Here is a 19,263-nt window from a genome sequence, read left to right as displayed (position 1 = left end):
AATCTCTTTACAGTAGCCATGAATCAGTATTCATTGATCATACTAACAGAATTTTCTATAATCAGAAGTGTTAATTTTTACAATCAGACCAGGGTACACTGATAGACAAGAGTTGAATCTCTATTATAGGATCTGGGTATATAAGGGAATATGTTGGATAACTAAGCTTAGAAATAATAGGAAGCACAGAGCAACATCCCCAGCCATAGATACAACTATTAAAAGGCTCATGTCTCAAAAAGGCACTTAAGTGCACCTAAGTGATATAACTAAAAACACAAACTTGACTGAAATGCATGTTTGTGTTCAGTTGTGATCCCTGGCAGCATTTTAGTCGACATTCTTTGTTTTATAATGCATTCCTTGAAGTACTATGGGATGTTGACCATGGTGTTGTATTATATAGGGGATTTATTTTGTTATGAGGTACTTGTCTATCAAACCACATCAAGCAGCTACCATTCCTTTAGCCGATCTGTACTATATTTAAAACAATGCACTGACACCTTTAGTGAGAGCAGCTACAAGTGGGTTATTTCCCCAAAGACTCAAGAGATAGTTTTGTTTATATGATTTAAATTTTACACACTCCACCACCTAGGCAGATGGTGAATATCAATCTACTGCCAAACTACTGTAGAAATCCAGAGAGAGGGGTGCCTAAATGGCTCAAATGGTTAAGCGTCCAACTTTGGCTCAGGTCATGACCTCACAGTTTGTGGGTTCAAGTCCCACGTCCGGCTCTGTGCTGACAGCTCAGAGCCTGGAGCCTGCTTCGGATTCTGTGTCTCCCTCTCTCTCTGCCCCTCCCCTGCTGGCTTTTTCTCTCTGTCTCTCTCTGTCTCTCTCTTTTTCTCTCTCTCAAAAATAAATAAACATTAGAAAAATTAAAAAAGAATCCAAAGAGAAAGAAAAAAGGCACAAATGTAAAAGTCATGTGTGAAGGAGGAAGAGATAACCACATGCTGCTCCTGCTCCCACATGTTGCCCACCTTTAAGGTTATTTATCTTTCTTTTTGCACTGTTAAGAAACACACCTTCAATGACCATCGCATGCAAACATAATTGATCTTATAGTCTCTTCAAAATATAATATTAACAATTCATTAGACCTATCATATATGTTTGTAACAAATATACTTTGTTACAATGTGTTTTTCACAAATAGTTAAATACTATTAGGACTCACCACACATAGCATACACAGAATAATTTGTATCAGTAACTATAATGAAGGTTATAATAATGAAGTCAAATTAAAGAAGGGTATTATTAAGTTAAACAGTAGACAGAACTGCTTATAAAAGGTGTGAAATCTAGATTCAATGACTGAGCACAACTCTGCCTCAATGTATGGAAATACAGCAAGGACATCTGTGATTCTCTATGAAGCAATTTTATTATCTTCTTTTAGCCAACAATGTCCTCAAGAACAGGATCTCTCCTGCTTATTACTGTACTTTCTGCAGTATGTTTTACATCTAAACCAGACAAAATAATCAATACAAGTGCACCTACTACATGAAGCCAATGGCAAATGTTTCTATATTAGATGTAAGGAGAGATAAGAACCATAGATAGTCTATAACATCAGGCTATGGAAAAATGTAATATCGCATAATATAAAAGAGCTGCCAAATCACTACGTCACACACCTGAAACTAATATGACATGTTAACTATACGTCAAATAAAAAATTAAAAAATACTAACTCTATATCAAAAAACAATGATATACTGATAGAGAACACTTTCCCCAAGATAGTGATAGATGGAAATTATGCATCAACAAACATCTACTAGTCTTTAGTCTGAAGCAAAACATAGTAACAATGTCCACCCCAAAAGACACTGTAAACTCAAGAGTTTGAGAGCATTTCAAAACATCCTTCTGAAAACAACTGTTTGAGGCCAAGAATGGCCATCAAAATGACTGTTGTGCTATGCTGTTGTATTAGAGATTACTGATATACAGAGGGAGGAAAAGAGTTAACTTCTGATTTTTAAAATTTAATGAAAAGAAATCAATAGCAAAATTGACTGACATTCATAGACCTAATCTGAATGTTCAGTTTTCAGGTTGTTTTATTTTACTTTGTATTTTATTTTATTTTATTTTATTTTATTTTATTTTATTTTATTTATTTATTTTATTTTATTGCAAAATCTGATGTAAGTAACAATCCTGCCACAAAATGAACTATTATGAGAAGTTAATGAAATGAACAAGAATATGAATACATAGATTTGAGAATGAGTTGTGGCAAGTATTCTTTGTCTTGATCTCAAAGTTATTAATCCAGCTTTTTTCCTTCAATAAAATTAATACACCTCAAAAAGAGCTAGCATTCATATTTACAAAAAGAATGAAAATAGAAACAATCAGGGCATTACATATCAAAACAGTGAACACACTGAATGAAAGCAGATGAAATAAAAATGTTTTTTTTCCAATGAATATGCAAACTTGAATAATGGCTTAATATTAATGGAATAGAAGAGCTACACTTTTCCATCAAAATTAATTGCCTTTGATGATATTTGGGAGAGAAAAAAAAGCCTTTAAAAATTTCCTTTTCACCTGGTTAAGCTAACTTCAATAGAGCTCATAAGCTCTTATGAGGCTTTAAAAAATTAAAAAGCACACTTACTTCATAGTTGTACTTCCAGCTATAGGTATAAATCTACTCCTTACACATTTATGTATTTGTGTAAACAAAAATAAAGATAAATGTACTGCCAGCAATATCACATAATCTGTGCTTTTCTTATAAATGTTTTTATGCACAAGGCTAGCCAACATTTTTGTTAGATTACAGCTCTAGAATGTTTTTAATTGAAAAAAAAATATATGGGTAATTTTGAACTCAGAAAAACAAAGTAGTGATTACTAAAAGAACTAATTATTGTCTTCTTTTTCAGAAGATGTTAGTTTAATAGACACACAGTATAGGTCTCCATCCTCACTGCAAAACAAGTGGGAATTTCCACAGCTCTGAGGTTTGAGAGCAGCTGGGCTGCATACACTTTCTAAAGAATCTAAAAGCTCCTGCTGGGGTTCTAACTGGCAAAGGTTTCAAAGATATATGTTTTTCCCCCAGTAAAAGTACAGCACATAGTTACAACAATGTACCAAATTCAGTTCTGTGGGAGGCAGGTTGGAGGACAAATCAGTGGGAAGCTATGCAGACAATCTACCCCCAGTAAAGAAAAGAATTATTGATCATAGGTGTGGGGACTAGAACATCCCTCTTACAAGGTGGTCTGCCTCTATACAGAGGAAAGGTCAGTGAATTTTATTATTAGTTTATTTTTTCTGTTTCCCCTTTTATTTGTTTCTTCTTAGCTTATTTAATATGAATACAAGCAAGCCCAAAGATGTGGCTGCTAAAAAGACTCAAAAAGTTTAGAGAGCAGCCCAGTCACTGTCTCAGATAAATTTATTTCTTTCAAAAAGTCAAAGCCATGTTTTTCCCCAGGTTTGCCAATTTGATTGTTTTTTATTTGATGATGATTTTAATGAATCTTACAGGAATGATCTCACTTCTAACATATGATTATTCCTAACTGATGAGATTTGTTTTTTTATCCAAGAAATTATATGATAATGGAAACTCCACAGGGCACTGGCAGTGGTCATAGGGATGAAATTAGGAAAGAGTATTTATTGTTAGAGAAGGTAAATAAAGAAAAGTTTTCAATAAGGAGGTTAAATCCTTCCATGTTACCTAGTACCATATGGATACAGAATCAGGACGAAAAAGAGCCTGCTTGATTTTGCTTGATTTTGCATTCGAGTTAATACATTCAGCAAATATATGTTAAGTGTATACTATGTGAATAAAATCAGCATGATGCATGCACTTGAAAAAGTTGCAGTCTAGCAGGGATTTACAGATGTTGAATAAACAACCTTACAAATAACTACAAACCATGATAACTTCTAGAAAGATAAAGGAAAAAAAGCGCTCTGAGGGATTTTAATAGGAAGACTGAATTTTGACTGATAGGTAAGTGAAGACATCACTGGCAAAATGAACTTTAAGCCGAGACTGGAAGAATAAGCAGGAAAGAGGCAGGCAGCAAGTGAGTGTAAGAGGAGGCAGCATGTATAATCTCCTGCCAGAGGCAGGAAAGAGCATGGTAAATTAAAAAAAAAAGTGAGGGAATATGAGCAAGAAGCCAAGCAACAGGAGATAAAAGTGGGAGAGGTGGTAAATCCTGGTGAGGAGTTTATATTGTAGCCTTAGTGCCACACAACAGCACTGAGGTTTAATCAGATAAATTATATGATGCAATACAAAAAAACTCTAGAAATGCCACATTTGAGAGCTGCACTGAGATTAACTTGGAGAAAGGCAAAAGCATGAGTGGGGAAAAGAAGCTAAAAGTATATCATAATTGTTAAAGAGAATGATGATGGTGGCTTGGGGCTAAGGTGGTAATGACACAGATGAAGAGTAGATCAGATGTATATTCTAGATTCAATTAGGAGGTAATTAATGATCTCTCTTAGGTAATTTTCAACGCATTGTTCAAGGCAGAATTCTGGTTGTTGTTTGTTGAATAGTACATGAGAAGTAATGAAGTAGAGGAAAAGGAAACTAATCTTTGAAAAAAAAAAACAGATGATAGGAAATGGAGAGAGAGCAGCAGCTATCAGGGATCTCAGGGTCAAGAAATGATTTTCACTCATTCATCTATCCAGCTATCAATTTATTCAGTTTTAGGAAGTGAGGGACTTAAGTTTTATTTTTTCTGAAGAGGAAGTCAAACTGCAGAATGACAAACTGAAGATATAATAAAAACAGAACTCTAAAGCAGGCAAGAGACAATAATGCTCAAAACACAGACAAGTAAATTAGCATATAGTAGAGCATCTCTCTCTCTCTCTCTCTCTCTCTCTCTCTCTCTCTCTCTCTCACACACACACACACACACACACACACACACAATAGAACAATATAGCAGTTAAAAGCACTCTTTATCAGGAGGAAACAAAAACACCAATTTGAAAAGATAAGCACCCTTATGTTCATCACAGCAGTATTTATAATATCCAGGATATGGAAGGAACATAAATGTACATCAGTGAATTAATAGATAAAGGTGTGGTGGTGGTGGTGGTGATGTGTGTTACGTATGTAATGTAATATTATTCTGAAATCCTGTCATTGGCAACAACATGGATGGACCTTGAGGATGTTATACTAAATGAAATAAGTATGAATGAAATGAAATGTTATATTAAATGAAATCCTGTATGATTTCACTTATACATGGATTCTAAGAAAACAAAGCCACAAATGAACAACAACAACAAAAAAAACCAAAACAATAACAGACTCAAATATATAGAATACAAACTGGTACTTGCCAAAGGGGAGGGTGGTGGAGGGATAGATGAAATAACTGAAGGGGATTAAAAGGTACAATCTTCCAGTTATGAAATAAATAAGACATTGGGAAGTAATATACAGCATAAGGAATATAGTCAATAATATTGTAACCATTTGGCATAGTGAGAGATGGTAACTAGACTTACTGTGGTGACCATTTTGTAACTTAAATAAATATTGAAGCACTATCTTGTACACCTGAAACTAATACAATATTGTATGTCAACTATTTTTCAATAAAATAAAAATATACAGTAAAATATCATTCAGCCATCAAAGCGAATGAAATCTTGCCATTTGCAATGACATGGATGGAGCTACAATGTATTATTCTAAGCAAAATAAGTCAGAGAAAGACAAATACCATATGATTTCACTCATATGTGGAATTTTAGAAACAAAACAAATGCACATATGGAAAGTGGGTCGGGGGAGAAAAGAGAAGGAAAGAAACCACAAGAGACTCTTATGATATGTAACAAACTGAGGGATGATGGGAGGGAGGTGGGTTGGAGATGGGCTAGATGGGTAGTAAGGAGGGCACTTGTTGGGATGAGCACTGGGTGTTGTAAGTAAGTGATGAATCACTGAATTCTACTCCTGAAACTAATATTGCACTGTATTTTAAGTAACTAAAATTCAAATAAAAATATATCTATATAAAAATAAATAAAATTTTAAAATAAAAATGAATAAAAGCACTGTCTATATCAGACTGCCTGGGTTTGAGTTATGCATCTACTACTTGCTATGTAACCTTGGGACAAGGTCCCTAGCCTTCCTTCACCTGGGTTTCCTCATTCATAATATGGAGCTAATAAAAGTGCAAACTTCATAGATATAAATAATACATAAGATGGTGCATATAAAAATGCTTAACATAGTATCAGACACAGTAGCTCCTTAATGCGTTGTTTCTGTAAATAATAAGAGCAACAACAAATTAGTAATAATAATAAGCTATCCCTTTTTCTGAGGTTTGACAGACAGTATGTTAATAAAAGATATGGCTATTGATAGCTTCGTAGGAAGAAGAGATATTGGAGGTTCTGAAGCCTAAGTGCTTTCCTTTTACTCTGGTGTGTAAAAGATTAGACGGTTGGTAGTAAGTGAAAAGAAAGAATAGGGGGAGGTTAGAAGACTTAAGAAGAGCAAGTAAGATATGATATAGCCACTATAGAAAAATGAAAGGTCACTAAACAGGAACAAGTAAAATAACTGCTGAAATGGCAGTGAGAGTCCTGCTGCGGTAAAAGCTAAAATGTCATAAAGACACCAATTCACTCAGTTCACCAAAGAGAACAGGATATTAAGACACAGAGTTACGAGCAGAATGAGAATACTAAGGAGCTCAGATTTTATTCTGTAAATTCTGGGAGACACTGAAGGTTTTGGACATAGAAATCACATGTCGGATATAGATTTTAAGTAGACTACACTAATTGTATTGATGGGGAAATTATCAGAGAAGCAAGACAACCAGTTTGGAGACTCTCCCATTAGTGCAGATGATTCTACACTTGCGAAGCTTTCCTAAATGTAGGCTGTCAATATATTTTGAGGATTAAAAAGTATTTGGCTGTATTCACAAAGAAGTTAATTTAGTTTTAGCATTGACTTGGAGAAATATGTTTTAACATAATTTTTGCTTTTACAGACCTAAAATATGCTCTTTTTAATCTCAGCCTCATACTTTAGTTCAATAATCATCGTACAATTCAATTCAATAAATATTTACTGCCTATTGTATACAAGATATTCTAAGCATCCCAATAATTCTGTTTCTATAAACAATAATGGCAACAATAATAGCTGGTGCTCAAAAGACTAAAGCCTATCATTATTTCAAAAATATTTTCCTAGATAGGAGATTATCTAAACTTTATTTGGCAAATCCTGATGGATACTATCTTGGGTAATTTATGTAGCATTAATTACTTTGTAATGTCCTTGACTTTTTTCTCCCTACAGGCATGTAACTAAGGATGGGAGAATTAAATATGAGGACCAGGTTACTTCATGTACACAGCCCTGGAATTATTTATGGTTATGTGCATAAATAAGAAATCTCTGGGGCGCCTGGGTGGCGCAGTCGGTTAAGCGTCTGACTTCAGCCAGGTCACGATCTCGCGGTTCGTGAGTTCGAGCCCCGCGTCAGGCTCTGGGCTGATGGCTCGGAGCCTGGAGCCTGTTTCCGATTCTGTGTCTCCCTCTCTCTCTGCCCCTCCCCCGTTCATGCTCTGTCTCTCTCTGTCCCAAAAAAAAAAAAAAAAAAGAAATCTCTTCCATTTTCTATTTTGCTTTTAATTCAGAAGGTATATTGCTTTTTATGTCCCCAAACTTAATTTCCTCAGCGTGGCACCAAGGATATTCCTCTTGGAGGAAATGCTTGAAAAACTAATACATCTTCCAAGATAAACTGCATTCAGGAAAAAAAAAATGGCCTCAGAGAAACTGTGTAGTGTACCTACTGTAAAACTCATAACCATCATGGCACAGCTGAATTCTCAGATAGTATACAGCTCTGCTTCAATTATACTATGAATTCAATCACCTTAGGATTCAAATGTGGACTTTGGTCTAGAAACTTTTATTATTTAATATTGCACTAAAGCACTGTGATTTAATCAGTAATATCTAGACAGTTCAACTGGAATAATTTGCATAACTCAAAAAAGAGAAAAATATCTTCCTCAGGTACTTTACCTTAGGTCTATCTCATCCAAAATATACACTCCTGATTTTATTTTCAGGGATTTGACAGAATCTTCCCATAGCAGTAAATGCAATGCCATATCTGAGAATTAATAGGCTCTAAATGTGGTCAAGAATTTATTGCACATGTTCAAAACGAATGCTCTCTGCCCTATCACATTTTGACTTTAACCAAGAGTTTTAAATTGCAAAGTACCAAATCATATCAATTAAAATATATTACTATTAAAAAGGTAATAAAATATTTGATGAAGCACAGTATTTGACTACTAGTTCCAATATTAATTTTGAGTCTTAGTATTCATACAGGAAATTGTCAGGGAGCCATAATACATAATACAGCTGCTTCTCCACAAAGTAAACCAACTTGTATTGAATATGTAAGTTAAAAATAGCTTTTCCTCCAATAAATTAAATAAATCACCATCTCCTCTTTCCCATTTTTGCTTTGCCCATTATTTCAATAGCAGGTTTGGGGAATGACTAAAACATGTAACTATATTCTTTAATACATAATTTATATATAGTCATCCTTTGTACCCCTTAAAATGAAGAGGGGGTGAGGAAACAACTCATTCCAATAATGATTTAAACATATTAAAGCACAATATTTTTATGAGAATTTTCTTCCCAAAACAGTGTATTTAAAGCTTTCACTTAATTAATGACACTCCAGAGGAAATCTGAAAATTCTTGTGCTTTCTCTGACACAGTTCATGCCACAAAAAAAGTTTTTAGGATACTGTTATTTATCTAGTTACTACTCTTTAATTTAGCCTAAATTTGGAAGGGGGGCAAACTCTAACATCAAGATCTAAATAAAAGAAAAAAATAGCCAATACAATAATATATACTACTTTCATATATTAATAGAATTAAATATCAGCACTAGTATGGAAGAGCTCCCAGGAGATATCTTGAGGTATTCTGTAAAATAGAAATAGAAATTTATGTTTCAATACCATGATAAATAATATTTTTTTTGACAGCCAATGTTATATTAAATTATGTAGTTGCATAGTTTGAAAAAAAACAGCAATTGAAATGTCCTTTTCATTATTTCTGACAAGTGTTACACCCCAGTTGAGTTTGTGGGCCCTTATGCTAGATACATACCACAACTCCAAACTGTTCAGGCTCACTGAGGTCATGATACTCATTCCTCAGCTGTGCTAATTCACAGAGTACTTTCTGCTCAGGAAGATGTTTTACAAGGTTCTAAAACAAAAGAACAGTATACAAACTTAATATTATTAGGACTAGTAAATTTGCATCAACAACTCTAAAAGTGATTAGGAAGATAAATTTATTTTTTGCTAAGATCAAATGGAAATAAATGACATTGAAAAATTGACTAACCATGCCTTACATATATAGCATAATTTTTGAGCTTTATTTTCTATTAGTCAATTCATATGAAAAACAGAAAAATACTATGCTGAATTAATGCATGTACAATAACAAAAGTCAACTGTACTCTTCATAATTGGCAAAATTTGGAATAATCTTTAACCTTATAAAGCACACCAAGGGGCGCTTAGGTGGCTCAGTTGGTTAAGCGGCCGACTTCGGCTCAGGTCATGATCTCAAGGTCCGTGAGTTCGAGCCCCGCGTCGGGCTCTGTGCTGACAGCTCAGAGCCTGGAGCCTGTTTCAGATTCTGTGTCTCCCACTCTCTGACCCTGCCCCATTCATGCTCTGTCTCTCTCTGTCTCAAAAACAAATAAACGTTAAAAAATTTTAAAAAAAAGTACACCAAGCCTGAAAAAAAATCTCCCATTATCTACATCAGTATTTACATACATAATACATTACCACTTTAATGGAGAATTAAGCAAAAGTGATGGAGTCTGATATATGTTCAAGTTTGATGCCTAAGAGAATCAAAATTGATTAATTCCTCTCAATCTAGTTTATCTTGATCTATGGTATAATTCTTATTATCATTATATTAGCATGCAACCAACATTTTGGGGACTTGTATAGGATTTCAAAAGACAAAGGCAAGGAATAAAAGCAGGAAAATAAGATTTAAGAAAGTAGGGTTGATACAAAATGGCAGAAAAGTCAGCTCCAAGGATTGGGCCCACCACCAAAGCAATCAGTAAGCTAAAAAGAACAATTTAAATAAACTATTTCAAAACACTGAAACTTGATTGGATGCTTACAACAAGGGGCGTGTTTGTTGAAGGGATACACTGGTGTTCTCTGGTAAGAGAATGGCATGTACAAAAGAGATATCAAAACCCATTCCTCAGCACCACTGTGAAGATAGTGCCTGAGTCCTTGAGGGGCTGGCTGATGCCAGGGTGAGCAGTAGGGATCTTGTTCTCCAAAATTTGAGGAGGTACATTTTGGTTGGTTTGGCAGTTCACTGAAGGACCTGTGTAGGTGTCTGCCTTGATTTCAACCCTTTTGGGTTGCAGTAGCTTCCCCAGATGGCATCTATCAGAAGACTTAAATAGACAGAAACACTTCCCCTGCTTTTTGGAAACAGACATTTTAAGGAAATGTTTGTCAGATCACTGGCTGACAGCAGAGTTAATTAAACCCAAGATCCAGTAACCACACCCAAAAAATATACAGCTTGCAGCAATTGTTTAGAGAAATTACAAACAAATAGCTACAGCCCTCAGGAAACAAACATCAGCCGTCTGTGGGGAGTAGAAAAATCAAGTTTCCAGAGTTATAATATACTCAAAAGTCCAATTCTCAACAAAACCAAAAAAAGACAAAGCATGCAAAAAAAATAGGCAACCTTAAGCTAAACAGGAAAAATAAAAGAATATCACAGAAAAAATCCCTGAAGAAGCTCAATTTTGGAATTAGTAGTCAAAAACATTAAATCAACATTCAAACATTTTAAATATGTTTAATGACCTAAAGCAAACCATGAACAAATACATCAGCTCTGAGCAGAATTTCAAAGAAGTCCACACTGAGGCACTTTGGATCAAAAAAGAAGAGTGATTTTAAAATAGCAAGAGGGAAGTGAATTGTCACATTTAAGGGACCCACAATGAGATTAATATCTGATTTCTCCAATGGAAGCTAAAAGGTAGTAGAATAACATATTTTAAGTCCTGAAATAAACACCGTCAAACAAGAATTCTGTATCCAATAAAAGTATCCTCTTTTAAACAATAATGGAGAAACTAAGACATTCTCAAATTAACAACAACAAATATAATTTATTGCTAGCAAACCTGTTCTGCAAGAAATACTAATGGAAGACCTACAGGCAGAAATAAAAGGACACTAAACAGTAATTCAAAGACATAAGAAATAAGCAATTATAAAGGTAATTACATAGGTAAACATTAAAAAAAAAACGAGGTTATTATACTTTTGGTTTATAACTCTTGTTTCTATATGAGTTAAAAGGCAAATGCATAACACAATAATTATAAATATAAGTTAATGATCATACAATGTATAACCATGTAATCTGTGACAAAAACAGTATAAAAGGAATAAATATGTATAGGAACAATGTATGTTATTTAAACTAATTTTGTATTATTAAAACTCGGGTGTCTTAAGTTTAAGATATCAATTGTAATCCCTAAAGGAACTAATAGTGACAGAAAATCACGCAAAAATAAAGATGGGAACCAAAATACTAGGCAACAAAAATAAACAAACACAAAAATACATACTAATAGAGAAATTAAGGAAGAAAAAACATGTGATACACAAAAGAGATTAATGGAAGAACTAAGCCCTTCCTTATGAATAATTACTTTAAATGTAAATGAATTAAATTCTCATTAAAAGTAAAAGTTTGGAAGATTGGATTTAAAAGCAAACATATCTATCTTATGTAGTTTACATGAGACTCAGTTTTAGATAAAAAGACACAAGAGGTTGAAAGCAAAGAACAGAAAAATATACTCCATGTAAATAGTAACCACATACACACCCACACATCACATAAAACCAAACTGTGGTGGCTATATTATTGTCAGACAAAATAGACTTAAATTAAAAAAAAGTAACAAGAGACAAAGAAGGATATTCTATATTGATAAAATGTTCAACCCATCAAGAAGATATAATTATTACAGCACGTGTCCACAAGAGCTAAAAAATATATGAAATAAAAATTGACAGAATTGAAAGGACAAAAAGGCAATTCTGAAATAATATGTGGGATATTTAATATTCAACTTTCAATAATGGATATAACAAGAAGAAAGAAAAATAACAAGGAAATTGAGAATTTGGACAACACTATAATCTGATTAGACCTAATCTATACAAAACACTCCTCTTAACAACAGCAGAATGTGCCTTCTTAAGTGCACATGGAACATGCTCCAAGATATATCACATATCAGACCACAAAACAAGTCCTAATAAATTTTAGTAGACTTAAATCATGCAAACTATCTTTTTTGATCATAATGGAAATGTCGTTAGAAATAAATAACTGAAGGAAAGTGGAAAATTCACAAATATGCAGAATAAGCAAATAAGCAATGGGTCATAGAAGAAATCACAAGGGAAATTAGAAAATACCTTGATATTAATGAAAATGAAAACAACATGCTAAAACTTATGGAATTCAGCAAAGACAGTACCAAAAGGAAGATTTGTAGTAATAAGCATCTACATTAAAAAAGAAGAAAGGTTTCAAACCAATAACCTAACTGTACACTTTAAGGAACTAGAGGAAAAGCACACTTAAGCCAAAGCAAGCAGTAAGAAGGAAATACATAAATTAAAATAGGCAAAAATGTAATTAATTAATTAGAGATCTGAAAAACCAACAGAGGAAAATTATTTAAAATAAAAGTTAATTCCAAAATTGACAAATCTTTAGTTAGACTAAGAAAAAAAAAAGACAGAAGACTCTAATAACTAAAATCAGTAATAACAGTTGAGACATTATTATTGATTTTATAAAAATAAAAGAGATTCTGGGGCGCCTGGATGGCTTAGTCGGTTGAGCATCTGACTTCAGTTCAGGTCATGATCTCACACTCCATGAGTTCGAGTCCTAAGTTGGGCTCTGTGCTGACAGCTCAGAGCCTGGAGCCTGCTTCAGATTCTGTGTCTCCCCCTCTGTCTGCCCCTCCCCTGCTCATGCTGTGTCTCTCTCTGTCTCAAAAATAAATAAAAACATTAAAAAATTAAAAAAAAATTAAAAAGATTCTAAGAGGATGCGATGAATAACTGTACGCCAACAAACTGGATAACCTAGAAGAAATCGACAAATTCCTTGAACCACACAAACTACCAAGACTGAGTCAAAAAAAAAAAAAAAAACCCTGAAAATCTGAGTAGACCTGTTAGAAGTAAGGAGATTGTGTAAGTAATCAAAACTTCCCAACAAAGAAAGGCTCAGGACCTGTTAGGTTCACTGGTGAATTCCACCAAATATGTAAAAAAGAATTAACACCAAGCCTTTTCAATCTCTTCCAAAAACATTAAGAGGGGGGAACAGAACACTTCCTAACTCATTCTATGAAGCCATCATTGCACTGATACTAAAATTGGTCTAAGACACAAGTCAACTACTTCATTTTTTTTAATAAATTACTTCAGATCAATATTCCTTAATAAATATAAATACACACTAAGAAAATACAGTAGGCAACATATAGCATAAATCCCATGGGAAACAACTGCATCTGGCCCCACTGTAAGTTATCTTTTGTTCACTCTGCTAATATTTTCCCCTCTTCCTAGTTAATTTTGCATTTCCATTAAATTTTAGGCCTATAATGGCATCCATTGAGCAACTAACAAGACTAAATTTATAATATTATGTCCTTTCACTTACAAAAATACCAATATTGATATAACAACATATATACAACCAAATGAAATTAAGAGCATCCATTATTTTGCCTCATTAATATAATTTTCTTTTATGAAATGAAAAGGTAAGTAAATAACAAGCTATTTCCATTTTTCCAGAATATTTTCAATGCATGTAAATTACTCAATTTTTTTTTATTTTATTTTTCTGTTAATGGGATTTTTCATAAAATATATATTATGAGGGGTGGGAAGATGGCGGCATAGGAGAACGCTGGGCTCACCACGCGTCCTGCTGCTCACTTAGATTCCACCTACACCTGCCTAAATAACCCAGAAAACTGCCAGAGGATTAGCAGAATGGAGTCTCCAGAGCCAAGTGCAGACAAGAGGCCCATGGAAGAGGGTAGGAAGGGCGGAGAGGTGGTGCACGCTCCACGGACTGGCGGGAGGGAGCCGGGGCGGAGGGACGGCTCGCCGGCCAAGCAGAGCCCCCGAGTCTGGCTGGCAAAAGTGGAGGGGCCGGACGGACTGTGGTCCGACAGCAAGCGCGACTTAGCGTCTGGGAGGTCATAAGTTAACAGCTCTGCTCCGAAAGCGGGAAGGCTGGAGGACAAAGGGAGGGAGAGTTGCTGAGCCCCGGGACGACAGAGCTCAGTTTGTTGGGGAACAAAGGTGCTCGCCAGTGCCATTTCCCTCGCCCATCCCCCAGCCAAAATCCCAAAGGGAACCAGTTCCTGCCAGGGAACTTGATGGCTCCGCGCAAACACCCAACTCTGTGCTTCTGCAGAGCCAAACCTCTGGCGGCAGCGGATCTGACTCCTTCCTGCTGCCACAGGGCCTCTCCTGAAGTGGATCACCTGAGGAGAAGCCAGCTAAGCCTGCCCCTCCCGCCCCCATGCACCTTGCCTACCCACCCCAGCTAATACACCAGATCCCCAGCACCACAAGCCTGGCAGTGTGCAAGTAGCCCAGACAGGCCACGCCACTCCACAGTGAATCCCGCGCCTAGGAGAGGGGAAGAGAAGGCACACACCAGTCTGACTGTGGCCCCAGCAGGGGCCTGGGGGCAGACATCAGGGCTGACTGTGGCCCCGCCCACCAACTCCAGTTATACACCACAGCACAGGGGAAGTGCCCTGCAGGTCCTCACCATTCCAGGGACTATCCAAAATGACCAAACGGAAGAATTCCCCTCAGAAGAATCTCCAGGAAATAACAACAGCCAATGAACTGATCAAAAAGGATTTAAACAATATGACAGAAAGTGAATTTAGAATAATAGTCATAAAATTAATCGCTGGGCTTGAAAACAGTATAGAGGACAGCAGAGAATCTCTTGCTACAGAGATCAAGGGACTAAGGAACAGTCACCTGGAGCTGAAAAGCGCTTTAAACGAAATGCAAAACAAAATGGAAACGATGACGGCTCAGATTGAAGAAGTAGAGGAGAGAATAGGTGAACTAGAAGGTAAAGTTATGGAAAAAGAGGAAGCTGAGAGAAAGAGAGATAAAAAAATCCAGGAGTATGAGGGGAAAATTAGAGAACTAAGTGATACACTAAAAAGAAATAATACACACATAATTGGTATCCCAGAGGAGGAAGAGAGAGGGAAAGGTGCTGAAGGTGTACTTGAAGAAATAATAGCTGAGAACTTCCCTGAACTGGGGAAGGAAAAAGGCATTGAAATCCAAGAGGCACAGAGAACTCCCTTCAGACGTAACTTGAATCGATCTTCTGCACGACATATCATAGTGAAACTGGCAAAATACAAGGGTAAAGAGAAAATTCTGAAAGCAGCAAGAATAAAAGTGCCCTCATATATATAAAGGGAGACCTATAAGACTCGTGACTGATCTCTCTTTTGAAACTTGGCAGGCCAGAAAGGATTGGCACGAGACCTTCAGTGTGCTAAACAGAAAAAAATATGCAGCCGAGAATCCTTTATCCAGCAAGTCTGTCATTTAGAATAGAAGGAGAGATAAAGGTCTTCCCAAACAAACAAAAACTGAAGGAATTTGTCACCACGAAACCAGCCCTACAAGAGATCCTATGGGGGATCCTGTGAGACAAAGTACCAGAGACATCGCTACAAGCATAAAACATACAGACATCACAATGACTCTAAACCCGTATCTTTCTATAATAACACTGAATGTAAATGGATTAAATGCTCCAACCAAAAGACATGGGGTATCAGAATGGATAAAAAAACAACACCCATCTATTTGCTGTCTACAAGAGACTCATTTTAGACCTGAGGACATCTTTAGATTGAGAGTGAGGGGATGGAGAACTATTTATCATGCTACTGGAAGCCAAAAGAAAGCTGGAGTAGCCATACTTACATCAGACAAACTAGACTTTACATTACAGGCTGTAACAAGAGATGAAGAAGGGCATTATATAATAATTACAGGGTCTATCCATCAGGAAGAGCTAACAATTATAAATGTCTATGCGCCGAATACAGGAGCCCCCAAATATATAAAACAATTACTCATGAACATAACTAACCTTACTGATAAGAATGTGGTAATTGCAGGGGACTTTAACACTCCACTCACAGAAATGGATAGATCATCTAGACACACGGTCAATAAAGAAACAAGGGCCCTGAATGATACATTGGATCAGATGGACTTGACAGATATATTTAGAACTCTTCATCCCAAAGCAACAGAATATACTTTCTTCTCGAGTGCACATGCAACATTCTCCAAGATAGATCATATACTGGGTCACAAAACAGCCCTTCATAAGTTCACAAGAATTGAAATTATACCATGCATACTTTCAGACGACAATGCTATGAAGCTTGAAATCAACCACAGGAAAAAGTCTGGAAAACCTCCAAAAGCATGGAGGTTAAAGAACACCCTACTAAAGAATGAGTGGGTCAACCAGGCAATTAGAGAAGAAATTAAAAAAATATATGGAAACAAACGAAAATGAAAATACAACAATCCAGACGCTTTGGGATGCAGCAAAAGCAGTCCTGAGAGGAAAATACATCGCAATCCAGGCCTATCTCAAGAAACGAGAAAAATCCCAAATACAAAATCTAACAGCACACCTAAAGGAAATAGAAGCAGAACAGCAAAGGCAGCCTAAACCCAGCAGAAGAAGAGAAATCATAAAGATCAGAGCAGAAATAAACAATATAGAATCTAAAAAAAAAACGGTAGAGCAGATCAACGAAACCAAGAGTTGTTTTTTTGAAAAAATAAACAAAATTGACAAACCTCTAGCCAGGCTTCTCAAAAAGAAAAGGGAGATGACCCAAATAGATAAAATCATGAATGAAAATGGGATTATTACAACCAATCCCTCAGAGGTACAAACAATTATCAGGAAATACCATGAAAAATTATATGCCAACAAATTGGACAACCTGGAAGAAATGGACAAATCCCTAAACACCCACACTCTTCCAAAACTCAATCAGGAGGAAATAGAAAGCTTGAACAGACCCATAACCAGTGAAGAAATTGAATCAGTCATCAAAAATCTCCCAACAAATAAGAGTCCAGGACCAGATGGCTTCCCAGGGGAGTTCTACCAGACGTTTAAAGCAGAGATAATATCTATCCTTCTCAAGATATTCCAAGAAATAGAAAGGGAAGGAAAACTTCCAGACTCATTCTATGAAGCCAGTATTCCTTTGATTCCTAAACCAGACAGAGACCCAGTAAAAAAAGAGAACTACAGGCCAATATCCCTGAGGAATATGGATGCAAAAATTCTCAATAAGATACTAGCAAATCGAATTCAACAGCATATAAAAAGAATTATTCACCATGATCAAGTGGGATTCATTCCTGGGATGCAGGGCTGGTTCAACATTTGCAAATCAATCAACGTGATACATCACATTAACAAAAAAAAAGAGAAGAACCATATGATCCTGTCAATAGATGCAGAAAAGGCCTTTGACAAAATCCAGCACCCTTTCTTAATAAAAACCCTTGAGAAAGTCGGGATAGAAGGAACATACTTAAAGATCATAAAAGCCATTTATGAAAAGCCCACAGCTAACATCATCCTCAATGGGGAAAAACTGAGAGCTTTTTCCCTGAGATCAGGAACACGACAGGGATGCCCACTCTCACCGCTGTTGTTTAATATAGTGTTGGCAGTGCTAGCATCAGCAATCAGACAACAAAAGGAAATCAAAGGCATCAAAATTGGCAAAGATGAAGTTAAGCTTTCGCTTTTTGCAGATGACATGATATTATACATGGAAAATCCGATAGACTCCACCAAAAGTGCTAGAACTGATACATGAATGCAGCAAAGTTTCAGGATACAAAATCAATGTACACAAATCAGTTGCATTCTTATACACTAACAATGAAGCAACAGAAAGACAAATAAAGAAACTGATCCCATTCACAATTGCACCAAGAAGCATAAAATACCTAGGAATAAATCTAACCAAAGACGTAAACGATCTGTATGCTGAAAACTATAGAAAGCTTATGAAGGTAATTGAAGAAGATACAAAGAAATGGAAAGACATTCCCTGCTCATGGATTGGAAGAATAAATATTGTAAAAATGTCAATACTACCCAAAGCTATCTACATATTCAATGCAATACCAATCAAAATGGCACCAGCATTCTTCTCGAAGCTAGAACAAGCAATCCTAAAATTCATATGGAACCACAAAAGGCCCCGAATAGCCAAAGTAATTTTGAAGAAGAAGACCAAAGCAGGAGGCATCCCAATCCCAGACTTTAGCCTCTACTACAAAGCTGTCATCATCAAGACAGCATGGTATTGGCACAAAAACAGACACACAGACCAATGGAATAGAATAGAAACCCCAGAATTAGACCCACAAATGTATGGCCAACTCATCTTTGACAAAGCAGGAAAGAACATCCAATGGAAAAAAGACAGTCTCTTTAACAAATGGTGCTGGGAGAACTGGACAGCAACATGCAGAAGGTTGAAACTAGACCACTTTCTCACACCATTCACAAAAATAAACTCAAAATGGATAAAGGACCTGAGTGTGAGACAGGAAAGCATCAAAACCCTAGAGGAGAAAGCAGGAAAAGACCTCTCTGACCTCAGCCGTAGCAATGTCTTACTCGACACATCCCCAAAGGCAAGGGAATTAAAAGCAAAAATGAATTACTGGGACCTTATGAAGATAAAAAGCTTCTGCACAGCAAAGGAAACAACCAACAAAACTAAAAGGCAACCAACGGAATGGGAAAAGATATTTGCAAATGACATATCGGTCAAAGGGCTAGTATCCAAAATCTATAAAGAGCTCACCAAACTCCACACACGAAAAACAAATAACCCAGTGAAGAAATGGGAAGAAAACATGAATAGACACTTCTCTAAAGAACACATCCGGATGGCCAAC

At 36.0% G+C, this 19,263-nt stretch overlaps 1 protein-coding gene across 3 annotated transcripts in view; it reads right to left on the bottom strand.

The window, feature by feature from the left end:
- Window positions 1-19,263, bottom strand: part of DIAPH2 (diaphanous related formin 2) — a 988,177-nt gene that overhangs the window by 515,994 nt on the left and 452,920 nt on the right. For all 3 annotated transcript variants that reach the window (XM_058714641.1, XM_058714642.1, XM_058714643.1), the window contains one exon: window positions 9,230-9,331. In XM_058714641.1, the coding sequence (XP_058570624.1) occupies window positions 9,230-9,331 (102 nt within the window). The remainder of the gene's footprint in view (window positions 1-9,229; window positions 9,332-19,263) is intronic.

This window comes from Neofelis nebulosa, chromosome X (assembly GCF_028018385.1).
Source record: "Neofelis nebulosa isolate mNeoNeb1 chromosome X, mNeoNeb1.pri, whole genome shotgun sequence".
NCBI lineage: Eukaryota > Metazoa > Chordata > Mammalia > Carnivora > Felidae > Neofelis > Neofelis nebulosa.
This window is presented reverse-complemented; position numbering and strand designations above follow the sequence as displayed.